The sequence below is a fragment of the Diabrotica virgifera genome, chromosome 5, assembly GCF_917563875.1.
Source record: "Diabrotica virgifera virgifera chromosome 5, PGI_DIABVI_V3a".
Classification (NCBI taxonomy): Eukaryota; Metazoa; Arthropoda; class Insecta; order Coleoptera; family Chrysomelidae; genus Diabrotica; species Diabrotica virgifera.
The window spans coordinates 98,096,184-98,119,549 of record NC_065447.1 but is presented as its reverse complement, the minus strand read 5'-3'; the positions used below and the strand labels follow the sequence as shown (position 1 = coordinate 98,119,549).

General features: G+C 33.4%; 1 protein-coding gene and 1 long non-coding RNA gene across 2 annotated transcripts; both read left to right on the top strand.

The window, feature by feature from the left end:
* The first annotated feature begins 1,464 nt into the window (after positions 1-1,464).
* Positions 1,465-9,907, top strand: LOC126885414 (uncharacterized). The gene is made up of 3 exons (XM_050651982.1): positions 1,465-1,850; positions 2,475-5,462; positions 9,874-9,907. Exons 2-3 carry the CDS (start codon positions 4,651-4,653, stop codon positions 9,905-9,907), a joined length of 846 nt encoding a protein of 281 aa, XP_050507939.1. The 5' UTR covers positions 1,465-1,850; positions 2,475-4,650.
* A 1,432-nt stretch (positions 9,908-11,339) lies between these two features.
* On the top strand, positions 11,340-13,505 carry LOC126885065 (uncharacterized). Its single transcript, XR_007698261.1, has 2 exons — positions 11,340-11,749; positions 12,374-13,505. It is a non-coding gene; the product is annotated as an uncharacterized LOC126885065 (long non-coding RNA).
* Positions 13,506-23,366: the final 9,861 nt, after the last annotated feature.

Sequence of the window (23,366 nt, the reverse complement as noted above, 5' to 3'; positions counted from 1 at the left end):
GCTCACCACTGAATTTTTATACCACTTTGTTTGTCTACCTTTCGCTATAAAATACTCATCTTCATCGCTTTCTAAACTCTCACCATCGCTCTCGTTATCTGAATCAGAAGACTCTTTATCATTTAGTTCTATCTCCGACTCAGTATTATAATCGTTGTCTTCCGTAATTTCTTCCTCTTCTTCTGACGAACTAGCATCCTCTTCTCCCCTAACTTCTTCCTCAGGTTCTTCTTCGAACAATGCTTCAGCCATAGCTCTAAGCTCATCTTGTGTGAGACTTTTAGGGTTTCTAAGACGCACTCGATCCCTATAAAAAATATTTCTCCTAAGTTTCCATTTCACATTTTTGTATAAAAAGTACAATGTAACATTTACTACACAGAAAATAACTCGTTTGCAGGTAATTTAAAATTTAACATTCGTTAAATTTACTTACATAACTATGTGCGTGGTGTACTGAAGGCACCGTTCGGGAACACACTTTGATATTTTTTATCACAACTCAACTATTCGATCAAAAATCACGTATAGACTGTAACAGACAATGGTTGATACTATACTGATAGGTTACGTCGAGCGCCGTAAACGCAGAAAATAGTTTTAAGAAACGGAAACCAACTTAACTCGCATGGTGTACTGTGTACACCGTAGCCCGTAGTTAAAGGTTAAAAAAATTAGTTCGTTTTGGTCTTAGAAAAAATTTCACCCTGTATACGCTTTCTGAAATATCTAATATGAATTTAACAAATTAGACAAATAGGCAATTAAAATGGCATATTTATTTTTTCCCCACACGATTACTTAATTTTTTATTAAAAAATCAAATCTGTCAAAATCGGAATTTTAACCTAAAAATGAAAAAAAAATGAAATCACTGTTTAACTTGCTACAGCTCTGTTCAATTTTAATATTTTTTTTCTGAAATTTTTACAGCACATAATATGTCTTATCATTGTGAAGACTATGAAAATTGTTGTAGACTTTCAGTATTCTTCTCATAAAAGTTATGAATTTTTAAATATAAAAGGTGCAGATTCGTGAATGGCAAAGTTAAATCGGAAAAATTAAGGGAAAAAATTTAAAATTTATCTATTTAATCACGTCTATGTTAAACTATAGAGTCCAAAGAGAAGTATTATGGGTTTTAGATCTAGACGTGGTATAGAAAAAAAAATGGTGAAGCTTTTAATTTTAAGAAAAACGTTGTTTATTTTTTTTATTTTTATGGTAAAATTCCGATTTTGACAAATTTGATTTTTTAATAAAAAATTAAGAAATCGTGTGGGGAAAAAATTTAAACGCCATTTTAATTGCCTATTTGTCTAATTTGTAAAATTCATACTAGAGTTTTCAAAAAGCTTATACAGGGTGAAATTTTTTCTAAGACCAAAACGAACAAATTTTTTAAATCCGGGCCTGATTTTTCTCTAGTTTGAATAAATCTGTCGATGGGGTGTTTGTGACGTTCCATCACTTATCTAAGTAATTATTAATGGGAACACCTTATTTAATTATGGTTAAAATTATTTTTCTCGTAATTAAAACAAGCCGTTCGCACAAAATCCTCTGGATGACGTCATACCTAGGTGCTGTGGCATCACTGATAGATTTTTGAAGTTGGCATTGACGCCGGTCGCCAGCTGTCATCAAGTCGAACGGAGCAAGGAGGGTGATTGTTCTCTGCGAAGTGCCAAGAAGGGCGGTGTAATCTCTTACAATAAGTGATTGAGAAAATTATATTTTAGCCGCATGGTTCAATTATTACTGTATTGCCAGTTATTTTATTAAGTTTGTGTTTGAATCAAAGTGACGAAATATAATGAAACTGTAAGAAGAAGGATTTTGCACCGGTATGTTTTTTATGTGTACTAGTTTTTCATTATGGCGTCCTAGTTTTGGCCATTGTAATATTATTTTCATTATGGATTGAATTTAAATCAAGTCATCGATTGGCTTTGATGTAGAATATTGCAGTGTCTATAATGTATCCAGAAAATATCTCTAAGAATATACTTAATATGTGGTTATGTTCATCAAAATTTTCCAGTTCTGAAAACCTATTGAAAATTATGTCATGACTTCCTGAAACTTATTAAATCTTACTTTATAGACTTCATAATTCTTTTCCCATATCTAGTATGTTCATATATTTCCACAGTACCTATTTCTTTATACAATACATATACAACTACTTTTGAAAAAAAAAACATATTATTTGTTAAAATAACAAAAATATCACATCCAACATTTAAATTGTAAGTTTTCTTGTCTATTCTAATCAAGGCCATATGTGTTAAAACTCTTATCACAACCTATGGTTAAAATGTCAAGGTAGATAGGTTTTTTTGGGGTCAATGAAAGGTCGAGTTTTTGTAGTCTTCTCTTCTAAAAACCTTTCCTCGTCAACTTCTCTCTTTTACTTCTTTTTATAACAGGTTTTATTGGAAATAAACTGGGAATGTTTTTGGTTTTAGCCCTTCGGGAGAAATCTCAAACGACGTATGAACTTATAAAGACCCAACAACACCACGGGTAGGCACTTCCAGGGTTCAATCGACAAGGGACAGGTCTGGAGGATATACAGCCTCCCATTTGATCTTGTTTATTTTGGTTCTTCTTCCTGCAACCCTCAGAGGGGCAGTTTCAGTAACGGTTGGACCGTTACACCACATTGGTGTTAGCTTCGTACCACGGACTTGGGTATTAGACATCAAGGAACATTGGAACCTGTGAAAAGGGGTTTGTTTTGGGGACATTTATTTGTAACGGTTAAAGACATACTGTTTTTTAATTTTTCAGGACATTTAGCATACTTATACTTTCATAATTTAATTACATATATTTTTCTTTCCTCCAAAAACATAAGTATACTGTAATTTATCAGAGCCATACCTAAAGTTGATAGTGTTCCCCAAATTTACATAATTCCTTGGTAGAAGTTTCGAGCTCGAATATTCTTCCCACATATATGTTCTTTACCCTTGGTTTGTATTAATTTTAGACTTGTTCCCATGTAAATTAAATATATAATTGTCTTAATTCTCTAACTTTAAAATCATTTAACTTGCTTTCATACTTTATCAATTTTTATTAGTTTTTTTGCAAATATTATTTAACGTTAACGTATCAATCATTTCCTTTTTATATTAACTTTGAATCCATCCCTAGTACCTAGCCCCTCAGGACGGTACTAGTTTTACTTGTTATTATTATTAAGAACCACTAGTCATAAAAAGGTTTTTGTATCCAGTACTACGTTGGTTCATTTAGGGACTTGTTACCCGTCAACTCATTGAGAGTTATATAAAAATATTATTTATATTAGGTATTTTTATTATTATATTATCAGGTAGTATTTAATTAGGCTGTACGTATTTTATTCGTACTATTATTTGGTGAAGGGTTGTCATTTAACCTAGATGTAAGTTGAGGGTATGCTTCCTAGGAAAGCTACTCCAATAATAATTTAATAGGTAATTATATTTATATCACAATAGGTAATTATTTTTCATTGTCATTTTAGAGTTACATAGTTACACTTGTCATAACTTAGAGGTTGTCAATAATCTAGATAGTTATATATAATAAATATTTATTTGTTTTGTATACCAATTATTTTTTTTCCCAGTTTTGAATTTAATAATTTAATATATTGAATATTTTACAGCAGTGTAAGATACCTGGAAGTTTGGTCCATTCCAACTTCTGGCGCCCATAATTCAGTCTATTTTATTTATCTTCTATATTCTTCTATTTTATTATATTATTATATTTATTTAATTTATTTTCTGAACATATATTTTTATCTTAAGATTTCCCTTTTCTAGTCATCATCTCTCTTTAGGTTGAGCTACTGTTCTTTGACAGGCATGCAAACGAGCCGTATCCATCCTTGAGTGTCAAGTTGTTCTCTTGCAGCTCTTGCTAGCCAACTCTATTCAGTTTGCCTCTGTCTCTCCATACTTCCATTATCAGTTCATCACCCTTCCTTCATTCATTTCATCTTATCATTTTAGTTCAACAAATACTACTGCAAAGTGGTAAATTTCTGTTACATTTGGCGCCCAACGTGGGGCCAACCTTTTATAGGTTCTAAGACAGTAGTTCTTTTAGTTCATTTTTTTTTCTTTTATTTATATTATTCCCTTCTGATATCTTTTTATACATTCTGTTCTGATTTATTTTGTTTTTAATTACTTATTAATACTTAACAGGTATACTGTCACTGCTGGATCTATTAATTAGTTGAGATTTTGAAACCTCTTTTATAGGTTGTCATACAGCTTACATTCTAGGTTGAATTTGAAACGAAGTATAAGTAACTAACATATATATTATATAATATTATTATTGCAAATTTTACTCCTTCAGCCAGTGGTGTATTTGTATGTACAGTTGATCGTTAATACTTACATATTTTTTTTTGGGTACAAGTATAATAGCTAAAATTTTTTTTTCCAATATTTAGGTACTATATTTACTGATTATACCTTATTTACTGTATTTATTTGATATATATTTGCTGGCCATTTTTGATTTTGTTGGTGTGTTGCTAATATTTTCTCCGTACCTATATATTTTGCATACAAACTTAAGTATATTTCGTATTTCTGACTTTTGGATTGCTTGTCAATAATTTTTGCTTTCATCATGTGTGCTTTTAAAGTTGAACATCTTCTGGTGGACGAATTGGACTATGAGTTGAAAATTAGGGACGTAGTACCAGAGGAGTCAGCAACCGTCGATAGAAAACGCAATCTTCTGCGGGGTGCTTTGAAGCAAGAAGCAGGCAATAGGAGTTTCACCCAACTTTCGGCTGTACATATCCCTTTTGAGGACCAACGGAAAGGAATATCCGAAACGTTGGATAGCTTGTCGAAGAAAATAGAGAAGTTTAGGGGAACTGTACAGGACAATGAATATGTTAGATTAATATCTCGTCTAGCTCATATTTCTGGCCGGGTACACTTGTTACAGTGTACTACAGAAGAGCAGGAACCTTTTAAAAAGTCTGTTTCTCTTAAAATCCTTACATTGGAGGGTGAGCTTGATTCTAAGGTTAACCCCATAGCCACATCTACTCCTAATGCTCCAGTCAGTGTCGTTCCTAGTTTCACATACTCCAAACCCGTGCAAGTACACAAATGGGGTGTTTCATTTTCCGGTGAAAAACAGCACAATGATGTGATTACATTTTTAGAAAAGGTCGAATGTCTTCGTGTATCTAGAGGTGCCTCTGAAGAAAATTTGTTTGCTGCTTCAGCTGAATTGTTTACTGGTCCTGCTTTTACCTGGTTCATGAATAATAGAGGTAATTTATCTTGTTGGTCTGATCTGGTTCGCAAGTTGAAGTCAGATTTTCTTCCTTACTCATACCAGGATGATCTCTTGGATGAAATCAAAAACCATAAGCAGAAACCAGGGGAGTCTGTCACTATGTTCATTAACACTATTTTAGACATGTATAGCCGTTTAGACACTCCTTTATCTGATTTGTCCAAAATAAAAATCATCTTAAAATGTTTATTACCTTTTTACCATCAACAGTTAGCTCTTATGGACATCCAGAGTATTGATGATCTCACTGTAAAGTGCAAACGTTTGGAGGAAACGTTATCCTGGTCTTCTCAGCCTCCATCTTCATCTCGACCCTCTTCTACCTCTTCTTCTCAACCAACTTCCTTTAGACAACGTTCTTGGCAAAATAAGGGCCCTGAACATAATGTTTCTGTTTTCAGTTCCGTTGTTTGCTGGAATTGTCACCAGTCTTATCATAAGTTCAATGATTGTGGTATCCCTCAAACTCGTATTTTCTGCCACGGTTGTGGTAGGGAAAATACCCTCAAAAGAAATTGTTTCAAGTGTTCGGGAAACGAAATGTCGGAGGTCCGTCCCCTGAGCGTTTCTCCGTCCAACACCCAATCAGGGAATCAAACCCCATCAGAAAACGAGACAGCTGGCCCAAGCACACCAAGCAACTCAAACCCATCTTCCAATCGGAAAGGGAAGAAGGCATCGTTCAGGAAACAAGCACACACCACAAATCAAAATCAGTCCAGAAATTAAGTTTTAGTCATGATACGTTGAACGCACATGATTCACAGGGTTGCAAAGCCACAAATTCTTCTTTAATTGGTAGTGTTAAGTATAATAATAATTTTGATGGTGAAGTAGTTCCATATAATGGTTGTATCCAACCAAATATTTTAGATTTAGATATTAACTCTTTATTAGTTAGGAAACAAAATGATAATAGGCCATATCTACCTATTCAAATTTTAGGACAATCGTGTTTAGCTTTATTAGATAGTGGCTCTAATATTTCATTGATAGGAGCACATTCATTAAATTTATTGAAAAATGCTAATATTCCCATTATGCCCATTTCATCTTTGCATGTATCTACTGCAGATGGTACAGTCCAATCTATTACAGGCAAACTCCAAATTGAAATCACAGTGGCAAATTTATGTAGGAAAATTACATTTTATGTTATTCCTTCTGTACAGAATTCTATAATTTTAGGTATGGACTTCTTCAATGCTTTTAATAGCACCTTAAGTTGTTCTGATTTTTCTTTTTCCATATCTGAATTTAATCTGTCTACCCTTAGTGCTATTCATGATTTTTCCAGTTTATCTAGTTCTGAACAAAGGCAATTGGAGAATATGATCTCTCAGTTTACTACTATTTCTTCAAATGACAAACTAGGTCGTACTTCATTAATATCTCACACTATTGAGGTGGGAAATCCTACTCCTTTCAGATTATATCAGTATCCCATACCTCAAGCCTGGCAGGCAGATTTAGAAAAAGAAGTAGATTCGATGCTTGCTTTAAATATCATAGAACATTCAACGTCGTCCTATTGTTCCCCACTCTGGTTAACAAAGAAGAAGGATGGATCCTTCAGGATCTGCTTTGATGGTCGAAAACTAAACAGTATCACCACTAACAGGGATGCTTATCCAATTCCCCGAATTGATGTGATTTTGAGCAAACTTCAGAATGCCAAATACATCTCTTCGATAGATTTGTCTAAGGCCTTCTTACAGATCCCACTGAGTGAAGAGAGCAAGAAGTATACTGCTTTTGCTGTCAGTGGTAAAGGATTATTCCAGTTTGTCACCATGCCTTTTGGTCTTGTTTCTGCTCCTCAGACAATGTGTCGTCTGATGGATTTAGTCATTGGTCCACAGTTAGAGCCCTATGTTTTCTATTATTTGGACGATATTTTGGTTGTCACTCCTGATTTTTCCCTTCATATGGAAATTTTAGATAAGTTATTCTTACGTCTTAAGGAAGCTAATCTAACGATTAATTTGGATAAGTGTCAGTTCTGTCGTCCTAGTCTTAAGTTTCTGGGTTATGTTGTGGATAACCAGGGTCTAAGGACTGATCCGGAGAAAATAGTTGCTATTAAGAATTTTCCTATACCTAAGACCACCACCCAAGTCCGTAGGATATTGGGAATGTGTGGATATTATCGCCGGTTTGTACCTTCGTACTCTACCTTGTTGTCACCTCTTACTGATCTTTTGAAGAACAGAAAAAAAGGGCAGACCATTACTTGGACTCCTGAGGCCGATGAAGCTTTTAGGTGCGTTAAAGAGGCTTTAACTAGCGCACCGGTTATGATGTCACCTAATTTTAACGAGCATTTTTATTTGATGACTGATTGCTCTAATACTGCTTCTGGTGGCGTGTTGTTTCAGTTGAAAGATGGCTCTGAACATCCCATAGCCTACACGAGTAAGAAATTAAATAAGGCCCAGAAAAACTATTCCACCACGGAGAAAGAACTCTTAGCTATCATACATGGGTTGGAAGCATTCCGTTATTATTTAGAGGGTCGTAATTTCACTATAATTACGGACCATAGTTCCTTGGTATGGCTTCATAGTATGAAAAACCCATCTCAGAGACTTTCCCGATGGATATGCAAACTGGCTGCCTATTCATATAAAATTGTTCATCGAAAGGCCAACGGTGTAGTGGTTGCTGATGCTCTTTCCCGTGTCCATGACCTTAATGTATTCGATTTGTCCACATTAACTCCTGATGAGTGGTATCAGAATATGATTGATAGGGTTACTCAAGACCCACAAAATTATCCCGATTTTAAGGTAGAGAACAATATACTCTACAAACATATCTTAAGTCCTATAGAGGCCTTATCCAATATGTCAGATTGGAAAATAGTTGTACCTACGCCAAATAGGGAAAACATATTACGTATGTCTCATGATGAAGTTACTGCTGGACATTTTGGTTTTTATAAAACTTTTCATCGTATTGCTGAGTTATATTATTGGCCTGGCATGCGGAAGTCTATTAAAAAGTACATTTCTAAATGCATGGTTTGTGCTACTTGTAAACCAAGTAATTTACCACAAGCTGGACTTATGGGGTCCTTCAGGAACATTAATTTTCCTTGGCAGATGATCTCAATGGATCTCATTGGACCGTATCCTCGGAGCTACAAGGGTAATACCTATTGCTTGGTAGTTGTGGATTATTTCACCAAATTTCCTTTAGTTTGTCCTCTTCGTCAGGCCACAACTCCAGCAATTTTGAAATATTTGGAAGAACAAGTCTTTTTGGTGTATGGTGTTCCCCAAATTGTGTCATGTGACAACGGTCCTCAGTTTGTATCAAAGGCCTTTAAAGATCTTTTAGCTAAATATAAGGTTCAGAAGACCTTTTATAATGCTGCCTACCATCCTCAAGCCAATCATACTGAGAGAGTGAATCGCAGTATCGTCACAGCCCTTAGGTCTTATACATTCCCACATCACAGAGCTTGGGATCAATATATCCATTCCATCGCTCAAGCCATAAGAACCTCTGTCCATGGGGTGACCCAATGTTCTCCGGCATATCTCAATTTTGGTAGAAATGTTGCTTTATCTGGTGACTATTTTGGTGCAATCTCAGACACTTCCACAAATCTCCCTCAGATATCCGATAACCTTCATCGCTTAGATGATCTCCAGACTCTACCTCAAATTTTTTCTGACATTAGGAAGAAGTTAAAAACTTCCTATTTAAGGAACCAGCGGCAGTATAATTTGAGGAAAAGAGATCTGCGATTCTTCGTTGGAGATAGAGTGTTGAAGCGAAACTTTGTAAAGTCTAATAAGGGTGATGCTATTTCGGCAAAATTTTGCCAGAAATATATTCCCTGTACGGTTGTGAAAGTAATATCTCCGTTAGTATATGAATTGAAGGACAATTCGACTAACAGACGAATTGGACAATTTCACCTAAAGGATTTACTGCCTGATAACACCATAGATGAGGTTGATGATGATCTTCGGAAGAAGATTAACTTTATAGGGTTGTTTGAGCTAACTTCTTCCTCTATTTGTCTTTAGCTCGATCCTTATTAAGATTCAGTATTTTAGTTTAATGTTTTATTCACCAGATAGAGCAGGTACATAGCTCCATTTTTATCTTTTGGCATGGTTGTTAGATGACTTCCAATTTATGAATCATTAGGTTAATTATTTATGTAGTACTCTTATGTATGAGCTTATCATTTTTTTTTCATTATTAATGTTGCACTTTAATTATTATGAATCAACATTATTAATTACTAATGCTGTTAGTAGGATTATCCAGTTAGTAAGAACCTACTTGTACCTTATAGAGTGTACACCTCACCCCTTAGTATAGAAGGGTTGTTGATTATTATATATTTATATATTTGAATATGGGCTCATACAAGTATGTTGGTTTAATATTGATATTTGGTATGGAACTATGGAACTAACAATATTATACACTACTTCTCTCAGGTTGTATGTTGTATTTTTGATATTTGATTACCTACTTTTTTTATAGATGTATCTTTTATTATCTTGTTATTAGATTTGCCATATTGGAAAGATGTGGTGGTTCTTAACTTGATATTGGTTTACTTTATCAACATTTGTCACAGATATCTTAAATACTTTGTAATAATTTATGTCCTTATGCCCTACACAGTATGATTCTGGAATTAGTTGGAATTCTGATGTATGTATGGATTTCTTCTTAAGAACTAGTCAGCCAATACTCTTAATGTGGGTTCCTAGGTAACCTAGTGAATGCGTGGGTTCGAAATTCAGCAACTGATCACTGCTATCCGATTTCGTCACCTATGTTTTCATAGCAGAGTACGCTGATGTTTATCCATCAAATTATTTCTGGTCGGGAAATGTCTGCAGCATTTCCTAACCATCCTTGTGTAATTAGTCCAATTATTCCAGTTACATGTTTACCATTTGTTAGGGAAGTACTTAGTTTATATTATGTCTCGTACTTCATAGTATGGTTGTTGTTGACTACCCATATACATAGTAGGTTCCTTAGTTTAGTATTTGAGGTGTTTGAACAAATCAATTGTTTATTTTTAGTAGATTCCCACTTCTTTCCTTAGACATTAGTTTGTTTAGTTTAGTATTAGTGAGAATTGGTCCATAAATCTTCCTGATCGTTCTTCTTTGGATATGCTCTTATAAATCTGGTATCCATTGATAGTCCGATTTTGAATTAAGTGTCCGATTCCTCACTTATTTTGTTTATTTGGTTGTATAGGCTCGTACTACCGGATGTGGGTGTACGTATACCTAATTTATTTATGTGATTTAATATTGGTGTGAATTGGTCCATAAATCTTCCTGGTCGTCCTTCTGTGGATATGCTTTATGAATCTGGTGTCCATTGATAGTCCGACTTTGGATTAAGTGTCCGATTCCACATCTATTTTGATTAATGAGTTTTTGGATGACTTTGATATGTTTACTATTTGTATTATTTGGCACTGGTGAGAATTGTTCCATAAATCTTCCTGATTGTTCTTCTCTGGATATGCTATTACGAATCTGGTGTCCATTGTTAGTTCAAATTTGGATTAAGTGTTCGATTCTTCACTTATTGTAGTTATTGATTTCTTTGGTCTTACTTCAGTATATTTATTTGCGTTATTGTACGAACAGGCTCACACCTTTGCCTGGTTGTTCGTCCTTGGATATACATTTTATAAATCTGATGTCCCTGGATAGTTCAATTTTGGATTTCGGGCCCATTCGACATTTATTTGTTATTATGAACTTTAGTAAATTATTTAGTTTATCTTTGGCTTTAGACAATGCCGAGGATATTTTAATATGACTTCGAGTCATCTGTTGTAAGTCATGATATCTGTTGCAGGGACTCTCCTGCTTTCCTCTATTCCTTGGTTTGTGGTTATTTTGTAATCTGGCGAATCAACGCGAAATAATACACTACTACTACTTTAGTTTAATATTTAGAGTATAAAAAAAAAAAAAAAATTTTTAATAAATTTTTTTTTTCTCCCAGTAGGAGAGGAATGTGACGTTCCATCACTTATCTAAGTAATTATTAATGGGAACACCTTATTTAATTATGGTTAAAATTATTTTTCTCGTAATTAAAACAAGCCGTTCGCACAAAATCCTCTGGATGACGTCATACCTAGGTGCTGTGGCATCACTGATAGATTTTTGAAGTTGGCATTGACGCCGGTCGCCAGCTGTCATCAAGTCGAACGGAGCAAGGAGGGTGATTGTTCTCTGCGAAGTGCCAAGAAGGGCGGTGTAATCTCTTACAATAAGTGATTGAGAAAATTATATTTTAGCCGCATGGTTCAATTATTACTGTATTGCCAGTTATTTTATTAAGTTTGTGTTTGAATCAAAGTGACGAAATATAATGAAACTGTAAGAAGAAGGATTTTGCACCGGTATGTTTTTTATGTGTACTAGTTTTTCATTATGGCGTCCTAGTTTTGGCCATTGTAATATTATTTTCATTATGGATTGAATTTAAATCAAGTCATCGATTGGCTTTGATGTAGAATATTGCAGTGTCTATAATGTATCCAGAAAATATCTCTAAGAATATACTTAATATGTGGTTATGTTCATCAAAATTTTCCAGTTCTGAAAACCTATTGAAAATTATGTCATGACTTCCTGAAACTTATTAAATCTTACTTTATAGACTTCATAATTCTTTTCCCATATCTAGTATGTTCATATATTTCCACAGTACCTATTTCTTTATACAATACATATACAACTACTTTTGAAAAAAAAAACATATTATTTGTTAAAATAACAAAAATATCACATCCAACATTTAAATTGTAAGTTTTCTTGTCTATTCTAATCAAGGCCATATGTGTTAAAACTCTTATCACAACCTATGGTTAAAATGTCAAGGTAGATAGGTTTTTTTGGGGTCAATGAAAGGTCGAGTTTTTGTAGTCTTCTCTTCTAAAAACCTTTCCTCGTCAACTTCTCTCTTTTACTTCTTTTTATAACAGGTTTTATTGGAAATAAACTGGGAATGTTTTTGGTTTTAGCCCTTCGGGAGAAATCTCAAACGACGTATGAACTTATAAAGACCCAACAACACCACGGGTAGGCACTTCCAGGGTTCAATCGACAAGGGACAGGTCTGGAGGATATACAGCCTCCCATTTGATCTTGTTTATTTTGGTTCTTCTTCCTGCAACCCTCAGAGGGGCAGTTTCAGTAACGGTTGGACCGTTACACCACATTGGTGTTAGCTTCGTACCACGGACTTGGGTATTAGACATCAAGGAACATTGGAACCTGTGAAAAGGGGTTTGTTTTGGGGACATTTATTTGTAACGGTTAAAGACATACTGTTTTTTAATTTTTCAGGACATTTAGCATACTTATACTTTCATAATTTAATTACATATATTTTTCTTTCCTCCAAAAACATAAGTATACTGTAATTTATCAGAGCCATACCTAAAGTTGATAGTGTTCCCCAAATTTACATAATTCCTTGGTAGAAGTTTCGAGCTCGAATATTCTTCCCACATATATGTTCTTTACCCTTGGTTTGTATTAATTTTAGACTTGTTCCCATGTAAATTAAATATATAATTGTCTTAATTCTCTAACTTTAAAATCATTTAACTTGCTTTCATACTTTATCAATTTTTATTAGTTTTTTTGCAAATATTATTTAACGTTAACGTATCAATCATTTCCTTTTTATATTAACTTTGAATCCATCCCTAGTACCTAGCCCCTCAGGACGGTACTAGTTTTACTTGTTATTATTATTAAGAACCACTAGTCATAAAAAGGTTTTTGTATCCAGTACTACGTTGGTTCATTTAGGGACTTGTTACCCGTCAACTCATTGAGAGTTATATAAAAATATTATTTATATTAGGTATTTTTATTATTATATTATCAGGTAGTATTTAATTAGGCTGTACGTATTTTATTCGTACTATTATTTGGTGAAGGGTTGTCATTTAACCTAGATGTAAGTTGAGGGTATGCTTCCTAGGAAAGCTACTCCAATAATAATTTAATAGGTAATTATATTTATATCACAATAGGTAATTATTTTTCATTGTCATTTTAGAGTTACATAGTTACACTTGTCATAACTTAGAGGTTGTCAATAATCTAGATAGTTATATATAATAAATATTTATTTGTTTTGTATACCAATTATTTTTTTTCCCAGTTTTGAATTTAATAATTTAATATATTGAATATTTTACAGCAGTGTAAGATACCTGGAAGTTTGGTCCATTCCAACTTCTGGCGCCCATAATTCAGTCTATTTTATTTATCTTCTATATTCTTCTATTTTATTATATTATTATATTTATTTAATTTATTTTCTGAACATATATTTTTATCTTAAGATTTCCCTTTTCTAGTCATCATCTCTCTTTAGGTTGAGCTACTGTTCTTTGACAGGCATGCAAACGAGCCGTATCCATCCTTGAGTGTCAAGTTGTTCTCTTGCAGCTCTTGCTAGCCAACTCTATTCAGTTTGCCTCTGTCTCTCCATACTTCCATTATCAGTTCATCACCCTTCCTTCATTCATTTCATCTTATCATTTTAGTTCAACAAATACTACTGCAAAGTGGTAAATTTCTGTTACATGTTAACATAAATTAAATATGTGTTCAAAAAAAAAAATTAATTTTTGTAATAAAAGTTAATATTTTTAAATCTGGTTTCTAGTAAATATGTTTTATTTTACCAAACTTTTAATTATTCATAGTCAAATTTGATTTTTTAATAAAAAATTAAGTAATCTTGTGGGAAAAAAACAAATATGCCATTTTAATTGCCTACTTGTCAAATTCGTAAAATTCATATTAGAGTTTTCAAAAAGCGTATACAGGGTGAAATTTTTTCTAAGAACCAAACGAATTATTTTTTTAAATCCGGGCCTGATTTTTTTCTAGTTTGTATAAATCAGTTGATTGGGTGGTAACATAAATTAAATATTTGTTCAAAGAAAATTAAATTTTGTAATAAAAGTTATCTTTTTTAAATCTATGGTTCACTTTACTCAACTTTTAATTCATAGTCAAATTTGATTTTTTTTATAAAAAATTAAGTAATCGTGTGGGGAAAAAATAAATATGTCATTTTAATTACTTATTTGTCTTATTTGTAAAAGTCATATCATAGTTTTCAAAAAGCTTATACAGGGTGAAATTTTTTCTAAGACCCAAATGAACTAATTTTTTTGAAGCCGGACCTGATTTTTTCAAGTTTGAATAAATCAGTTGATTAGGTGGTAATAGTGTAACGATTGACCAAAATAAGAGACACATCGATCTGACCGTTTAAAAATTATGACGAATAAAATTTTCTGTCAAAATGCGAAACTCGCCCTGTATATTATTAAACAATGGGAGCAGACACTTTTTAATGGTCATTTGTTATTCCCCATAGGAGCCTCTATACGAGGTAGGAGTATGTACAGTTCCTCATGACTCACCCTGTATAGGGGTAATTATTTGTAGATGTGTTTGCCGATAATTCTTTTCTGGGTCAAAGATGCATTTCAATTGAACAAGCCCAGTACTTTTTCTAAACCTAATGTCCATAAGCCATATTTTTTTATTTTTCTAACGTAATAAACTATATATAGTATGGTGTAACTAGACCCAAACCCAGACATCCAAAGTGAAAGTTATCCTCCAACACCAAATTGTTCTATATGGTCCACATAATGTTCAGAAAAAAGTCACATCATTTTGAGCGTCGGGTTTGGTGGGCAGAGGGGGGGAGAAATCGGTAAATTCGTAGTTTTTAGGTTTTTCGTAAATATTTATAAAACTATACGATTTAGCATTAACAACCTTCTATACAAAAATGTTCTACATTAAATTCGAAATAAAAAAGGCCCTATGCATAATCCTTCTAAAATGAACGGTTCCAAAGTTACGGAGGTAGTATAGTATAGTTGGTCCAAAAAATGCCTAACCTAAACATCCAAAGTAAAAGTTTTCCTCCAACACCAAATTGTTCTATATGGTCCACATATTGTTCAGTAAAAAGTTACACCATTTTGAGCGTCCGGTTTGGGGGGGAGATTGGGGAGAATTCGATAAATTAGTAGTTTTTTTAAGTTTTTCGTCAATATTTCTAAAAATATGCTTTGGCGTAAACAATTTTCTATACAGAAATGTTGTACATAAAATTTAAACCAAAGAAGTCCTATACATAATATTGTTATAAAATCAACGGTTCCAGAGTTACGGAGGGTGAAAAGTGGAGGTTTTCGATACTTTTTATATTTATTGGATAACTTCCTACTGATTTTCTTTAACAGAATTGGGTTTTATAAATCAAATTTGCTATTTCAGTGGCCGATGATATGTTAGTGATAAGCCCTTGAAGAAACGTCAACCTCACCACCCAAAATCATCATCAATTTCCCAAAAAATATAAACAGTATCGAAAACCTCTACTTTTCACCCTCCGTAACTCTGGAACCGTTGATTTTATAACAATTATGTATAGGACTTTTTTTATTTAAAATTTTATGTAGAACATTCTTGTATAGAATATTGTTTACGCTAAAGCATATTTTTAAAAATATTGACGAAAAACGTAAAAAAACTGCTAATTTACCGACTTCTCCCCCATATCCCCCTCCAAACCGGACGCTCAAAATGGTGTAACTTTTTACTGAACCATATGTAGACCGTATAGGACAATTTGGTGTTGGAGGAAAACTTTTATTTTTGATGTCTGGGTTAGGCCTTTTTCTGGACCAATTATACTATACTACCTCTGTAACTTTGGAATCGTTCATTTTAGAAGGATTATGCATTGGACCTTTTTTATTTCAAATTTAATGTAGAACATTTTTGTATAGAAGGTTGTTCATGCTAAACTACATAGTTTTAGAAATATTGACGAAAAACGCAAAACACTACGAATTTACCGATTTCTCCCCCCTCCCCCCACCCCCCAAACCCGGCACGCTCAAAATGGTGTGACTTTTTTCTGAACATTATGTGGACCATATAGAACAATTTGGTGTTGGAGGAGAACTTTCACTTTGGATGTCTGGGTTATGCCATCTTTTGGATCAATCTTATCATACTAGTACTCCAGTGTGTAACTCCAGGTAATAAACTGTGTACTCTACATTATCGAACTTAATATAGTTAACAAGTAATTTCTGTCCACTGTTTTACAAAAGCTACCCGTATAGATTATTAACAATTATGCATCCGTGTTGGAGTCAGTAGTCACTCCAACAACACTACACACGTTCTGACACGACAAATTTTGTCATAATGTTAGAATAGCGAGACCACCTGACCAAAACCGCCAGCCTGTCAGGATTACTCGTTTACTCTACTGTGTCAGGATTGGCGGGCTCGTGTCAGCCCCGACAGTCAGGTGGTTTTGTGAATTTTCTTAGCAATAATTATAAAATAATAAACAACAACTTGTATGAAAACTATGAAGTTAAGATAAAAACATGTACATATAGGCACTTACCTGTTTATACGAGTATACTGCTTTAAGAAATATTTTAGGTCATTTTGTATTATACTTTGACACATAGAGCAATCCAAAGTATCAAGGGTATGAACATGCCCTGTTTTGTTTACTCTGCGTATCTCCATTTGCTCTTTCAACATCTTTAAACTGTACTCAAAATGCCAGGTATAATAGTTTGAAAGTATCATAGGCGTACTTCCAAAACACCAACTATGTGGAAATATAAAACAGCAAAGTACTCCTTTTAATATAATAGTGTCACCAAAGAGATTTTTTATTACTATAAAAGGAAAACTTCTCTCCCTGTCCTCAAAGATCAAAAAGGTTAGAATACACATCAAACCTGTTATTGTTATGAATAATACTGAAAACTTTCGAAATCTTAAACTAGAGATAGTAATTTTCTTTAAAAGTGATTTACTTGGAGGTCTAGTAAAAGTTTTATGTAGGTTTTCTATCTCTTTTATCGTTTTTAGGACGTTTTCATAATTTCTCATTATGGTGCCATATGTTACAAGCAGCTGAAAAAGTAAACGTATATAATAATACAGTGCGATGCAAAAAATGGATCCACTAAAAATTCGGTCATGTTTGATGTTTCGAATTTCCTAAACCTCTTGTCCGATTTAAGCGATTTTTTACCACGTTATAGCCTTATTCATTGACAATATCTCTCTAATAATATTGTTGCTAGACAGTCAAACTATCATTGTATACTGGGTGTTAGAATCAAACTGTGTTTTTTTCTTAAAGTTCGCATAACCCTGTGGACTATTCTGGCATTTATAAAATACTGAAATTAAAACCCAACTATAGCCTCAGGTTTTCTTAACATTTTGTCTTTAGATTCATTCGCTTATTACTTTGGGCTAATTAGCAAAATTCATGGAAAAGTTATTTATCAGCAATTTTATTGCTGGAATCGAATTATAAGATCCTATATATCGTATATATTAATAATATAGGTATGCAAAATCCGCAGATAATGTGCTACTTTTTATATAAACAAAATGGCGCCGACAAATCGTACCTTTTTCAATTATTGCTCTATAACTCCGAAGATTTTAACTTTACAACAAAAACACAAATAAAAATTTACCGCAATTAAATTCTGCATAGAGATATGTTTTTCACGATTAGCTCCGACGAAAATTTTCCTCGGAAAATGCTGGTTTTCCTAACAAAAACTTTAATTTTCAAATAAAGTTTTAGGTAAGTAATTATTAACTAATAATTAAATAACTTAGTGACATCAAAGCTTTCTTGGTATAGATAGTCCAGAAGCCGGTGAAAATTAAACGAATATTTTAGCAACAATTCAATTGTTAATTAACAATTTATGATCGCAATAATAACCAAAATAATCATGATACATTGATCAAACTTATAAAGATTATAAAGATGAGATGCTTATTTAATATTTTATCGACAAAATATAAATTTTTCTTTTTTTTGCATGATCTTTAAATTTTGAAAAAAAAATAGTAATACGTTGGTCTAATTAGTAAAGTACAAAGAAAGGTTATTTACCAGCAATTGTATTGCTGGAATCGAATTATAAGATCCTATATATTATTAATATAAGTATGCAAAGTCCGCAAATAGTGTGCTATTTTTTTATAAACAAAATGGCGCCGACAAATCGTATTTTTTTCAATTATTGCTCTATAACTCCGAAGATTTTAACTTTACACCAAAAACACTCAAATAAAAATTCACCCCAATTTAATTCTACATAGAGCCATGTTTTTCCCGATTTGCTTTGACGAAAATGTTCCTCGGAAAATTGGTTTTCCCAACAAAATCTCGAATTTTTAAATAATTTTTTTGGGCCAGTAATTATTTATCAATAATTATATATCTTGGTGAAATAAAAGCTTTCTTGGTATAGATTATAAATTCAGAAGCCGGTGAAAATGAAATGAATACTTTAGCAACAATTCAATTGTTAATTAACAATTTATATATATAATGTTCTTGAACTCCTAAGTGGAGCATAGAGCTTCAGTGAAAACGCGCCATCGGGTTCTATTTTGCGCTAGGGCCTTCACCTCATTCCAAGACTTTCCTTGACTTCTTATCTCGTCCATGATGGATCTTCTCCAAGTTTGTGCTGGGCGACCTCTTTTTCTCTTTCCTTGGGGATTCCACTCTAGGGCATTTTTTGCAATACTGGAACTATCGTTTCGGAGTGTGTGACCTATCCACCCCCACTTTCTGTATTTTATTTCATTTTCTACCCTCTTTTGTTGGGTCAGGTGTAGCAGATCTTCGTTTCTGATGGTGTTTGGCCAGAAAGTACGAACAATTCTTCGTAGACATTTGTTAACAAAGACCTGCAATTTGTCTGTAAGGTATTTTGTCACTTTCCAGGTTTCACATCCATAGAGTAGAACAGACATAACATTTGACTGGAATATTCGGATCTTTGTCCTTGTAGTATATTCTCCAGACCTCCAAACAGGGTTAAGCATGCTGAAAGCTTGTTGAGCTTTTCGTATCCTCATACGAATATCGTCTTCTGTACCTCCGTTTTCTGTTATGACACTTCCAAGGTACGTGAAGTTCTCCACATTTTCAATCTGCTTGTTGTCGATATTAAATAGCGTGTTGTTCCTTGCATTTATTCTCATCGACTTGGTTTTACCAATATTGATTTTTAAACCTATTTTATTGGCCTCAGTGGATAGTGTTTGCAATTGGTCGGCCACATCCTAGAACCTTTGTCCTAACAGGCAGATATCGTCGGCGTATTCCAGATCACTTAGGCGTGTGGTTAACGTCCATTGTATCCCTTTTGTGTCGAAGTCTAGTTTGGAGAGAACATAGTCCAGAGCTATGTTAAACAGAAACGGAGAAAGCACACATCCCTGTCTGACTCCAGTAAGTACGTCAAATTCGTCACTGTTGAACCCATTGTGTGTCACGCTGCACGTCGCCTCAGTGTACAGTGACTTTATAATGGAAATTATTTTATGAGGAATGTTTCTTAGCTTTAAAATTTTCCATATAGCAGCATGAGACAGGCTGTTAAAGGCACGTTCGAAATCGACAAAGACCATATATAGAGGTGTGTTCCATTCAACCGATTGTTCCATTATTACCCTCACTGTATTGATGTTATCTATGCAGGAAGATTCTGATTCAAACCTGCTTGATTCGCTCGAAATTCAACCTTGTTTGTTAATCTTTTATGTATGATGATCGTAAAAATTTTATTTATGACGGTAAACAAGGTTATTCCTCTCCAATTTTTGCACAGTGTGAGGTTGCCCTTTTTTGGAAGCTTAATAATATTACCTTTTTTCCAGCCCGCTGGAATGCCGTTTTTTTCCCACACCTCTCGGATTATGGGGAGCAAAAGTTCAGCGGTTAGATGCGGGTCAGTTTTAAGTAGTTCGGCAGCAATGTTATCGATTCCCGGGGACCTGTTATTTCTCAGAGATTTGATAGCTGTTATTATTTCCATTTTGGAAGGGGACTCGCAAGATATATGCAAGTCTACATTCTGCGGGTTTTCGATAATTTCATCCGCGTTATCCCTGGGCGTGCCTAGCATCTCCTGAAAGTGCTCTTTCCATCTCTCTACTTGATCATCCGTTGTAGTAAGTAATTCACCTGTCTTGGATCTTACAATGTTCGAACAGTTGGGCCCATTTTTTGTTAATCGTCTGGTAATTTGGTACAGCTCTCTAGTCCTGTTGTGTTGTGCAGCTGTTTCTGCTTGTTTTGCCAGTTCTTCAGCCCACCTTCTTTTGTCTCTTCTTGCATTCCTTTTAACTGCTTTATTTAGTGTTTCATATTCTTGTTGTCGGTTCGTTCTTCCTTCTACAGTTCTTGCTTGCAAGATATCTTTTTTTCGTTGTTTTCTTTCCTCGATAAGATTCCAAGTTTCATCTGATATCCATTCCTTTCTATCTTTCTCTTTTTTACCCAGTTTGTCTTCAGCTGTTTCTGTCAGAACATTGGCCAAATCTTCCCAGCTATTTACTTCACGTTCTCTTGTTTTTACTTGAAGCTCCTCTCTAAACATGTGTTTTCCTGGAGGAGTTTTTAATTTGTTCAGGTTATATGTGGGTCTGTTGGTGTTTCTTGTGATTTTGTTTTTGTTTTTTGCCATCTTGATTTTAATGGTACCAATTAACAGATGGTGGTCACTTGCGATGTCTGCTCCTCTTTTATTTCGTACATCAAGAAGAGATGATCTCCATCTTTTTGATATGGCGATGTGATCTATTTGGTTTTTTCGTATGACCAGGGGCAGTCCATGTTACCTTGTGAATATTTTTATGTGGGAAGATGGTTCCACCAATAACTAAACGGTGATTGGAGCAAAAATTTGTAAAGCGCTCTCCATTTTCATTCATCAATCCCAGGCCATGTTTGCCCATTACGGTTTCTAAATTAATATTATCTTCTCCAACTTTGGCGTTCATATCGCCCATCACTATTAGGATATCGCCTTTGTTTACTTGTTGGGTTGTTTGTTCTAGTTGTTCGTAGAAAATGTCTTTATCTTCGAGGAGAGATGTGTTTGTAGGAGCATAGCACTGAATAACTGTTATCTTACGGTATCTGGTATAAAATCTGACAGTCATAATTCTGTCATTAATGGGTTTCCATGAAATGAGTTTTTTTTGGCTTGTTTACTGAGTAGAAGACCCACTCCGCTCTCGTGACTTCCATTTTCTTTACCACTATATAATAGAAGTTCTCCTGTTTGGGTATGGTGTTCACCATTGCCCAACCATCTTGCTTCCGATAGACCAACAAAGCTTAATTTATATCTGTTTAATTCTTTTACTGCTTGAGCCAGTTTAGAAATCTCATACAGTGTTTTTACATTCCAGCAACCAAATCGTGTCCGTGTTTTCGGTGATGCCAAAGTCGTCAACATTTGATCCGTCCGGTTTGTTTCTACCAAAGTTTCAGTACTTACTACCAAAGTTTCAGAAGTTTGTTCAATTAACAATTATTTACAGTCGCAATAACAACCAAAATAATCATGAGACATTTATCAAACTTAGAAAGGTTATAAAGGTGTGATGCCTATTTAATATTTTGTCGACAAATTATAAATTTTTCTTTTTTTGCATAATCTTTAAATGTTTAAAAAAAATTGTTATAAACGAATTAAGATTTCTCAGAAATTGTTTGTTATATTCTAATTTTAAAAATACTTAAAATGCGTATTTCATAGGTCTTGAAAATGAATGCTTTAAAAAAAATTTCCAACCATTTGCAAAAAAGTTATGAAACAACAAAGTAAATACACGATTTTTCCGTTGTTTATAATTTGTTTTAATTGTTTCAAAGCTTAAAAGTGAGTCTATGATACAATCCAATTACCTACTCACAAAGAATGTCAAAAATTATTACAATGGTTATATTTTAATCAAAGATTAAAAATACTTTTTTTTGTAATTTTTAGCGCAAAAGTAGGCCTGATACAGAGTCGGAGCTAAAATGTTCACTCGAGGCAACTGACACGCAGCATACATTATTTATTAAAAGTGTACGTCGCGCGGCCGCCGGTCGTCGCTCTGAGTGAAAATTTTAACTACAGTAATGTATTATTCTACTTTCGCGCGTGTAAATTACAAAAAATATATTTATAATCTTTAATTAAAATATAACCATTAAACTTATAATCGATATTTTTTTTGTAAATTATTAGCTTGTACTTTAAACTCGCTTCTACGCTTTGAAAGAATTAAAAAAAAATTATAAACACCGTAATAATCGTATGTTAGTGTTGCTGTTTCATAACTTTTTTGTAAATGGTTACAGAAAATTTTTAAAGCATTCATTTTCAAGATATTTGAAATGCGCATTTTAGCTATTTTTTAAAATTATAATATAACAAAAACTTTCTGAGAAACGTTAATTTGTTTATAACTATTTTTTTAAAACATTTAAAGATTATGCAAAAAAATAAAAAATTTATATTTTGTCGACAAAATATTAAATAGGCATCTCATCTTTATAAGATTTCAAAGTTTAATCAGTGTATCATAATCATTTTGGTTATTATTGCGACCATAAATTATTAAGTAACAATTGAATTGTGGCTAAAATATTCGTTTAATTTTCACCAGCTTCTGGAACTATAATCTAAACTAAGAAGGCTTTTAAGTCGCCAAATTATTTAATTATTGGTACATAATTAGTTATCTAAAATTTCATTTGAAAATTAAAGATTTTGTTGGGAAAACCCGCATTTTCCGAGGAAAATTTTCGTTGAACAGATCGGAAAAAACACGTCTCTATGCAGAATTTAATCACTGTAAATTTTTATTTGAATATTTCTGTTGAAAAGTTAAAATCTTCGGAGTTATAGAGCAATAATTGAAAAAAACACGATTTTCGTGCGCCATTTTGTTTATAAAAAAAGTAGCACACTATCTGATGACTTCGCATATCTATATTATTAATATATAGGATCTTATAATTCGATTACAGCAATGAAATTGCTGTAAATAACTTTTTCCAAAAATGGCCTATTCTCCGATAATCAGCTCAGACTATATGTTGAA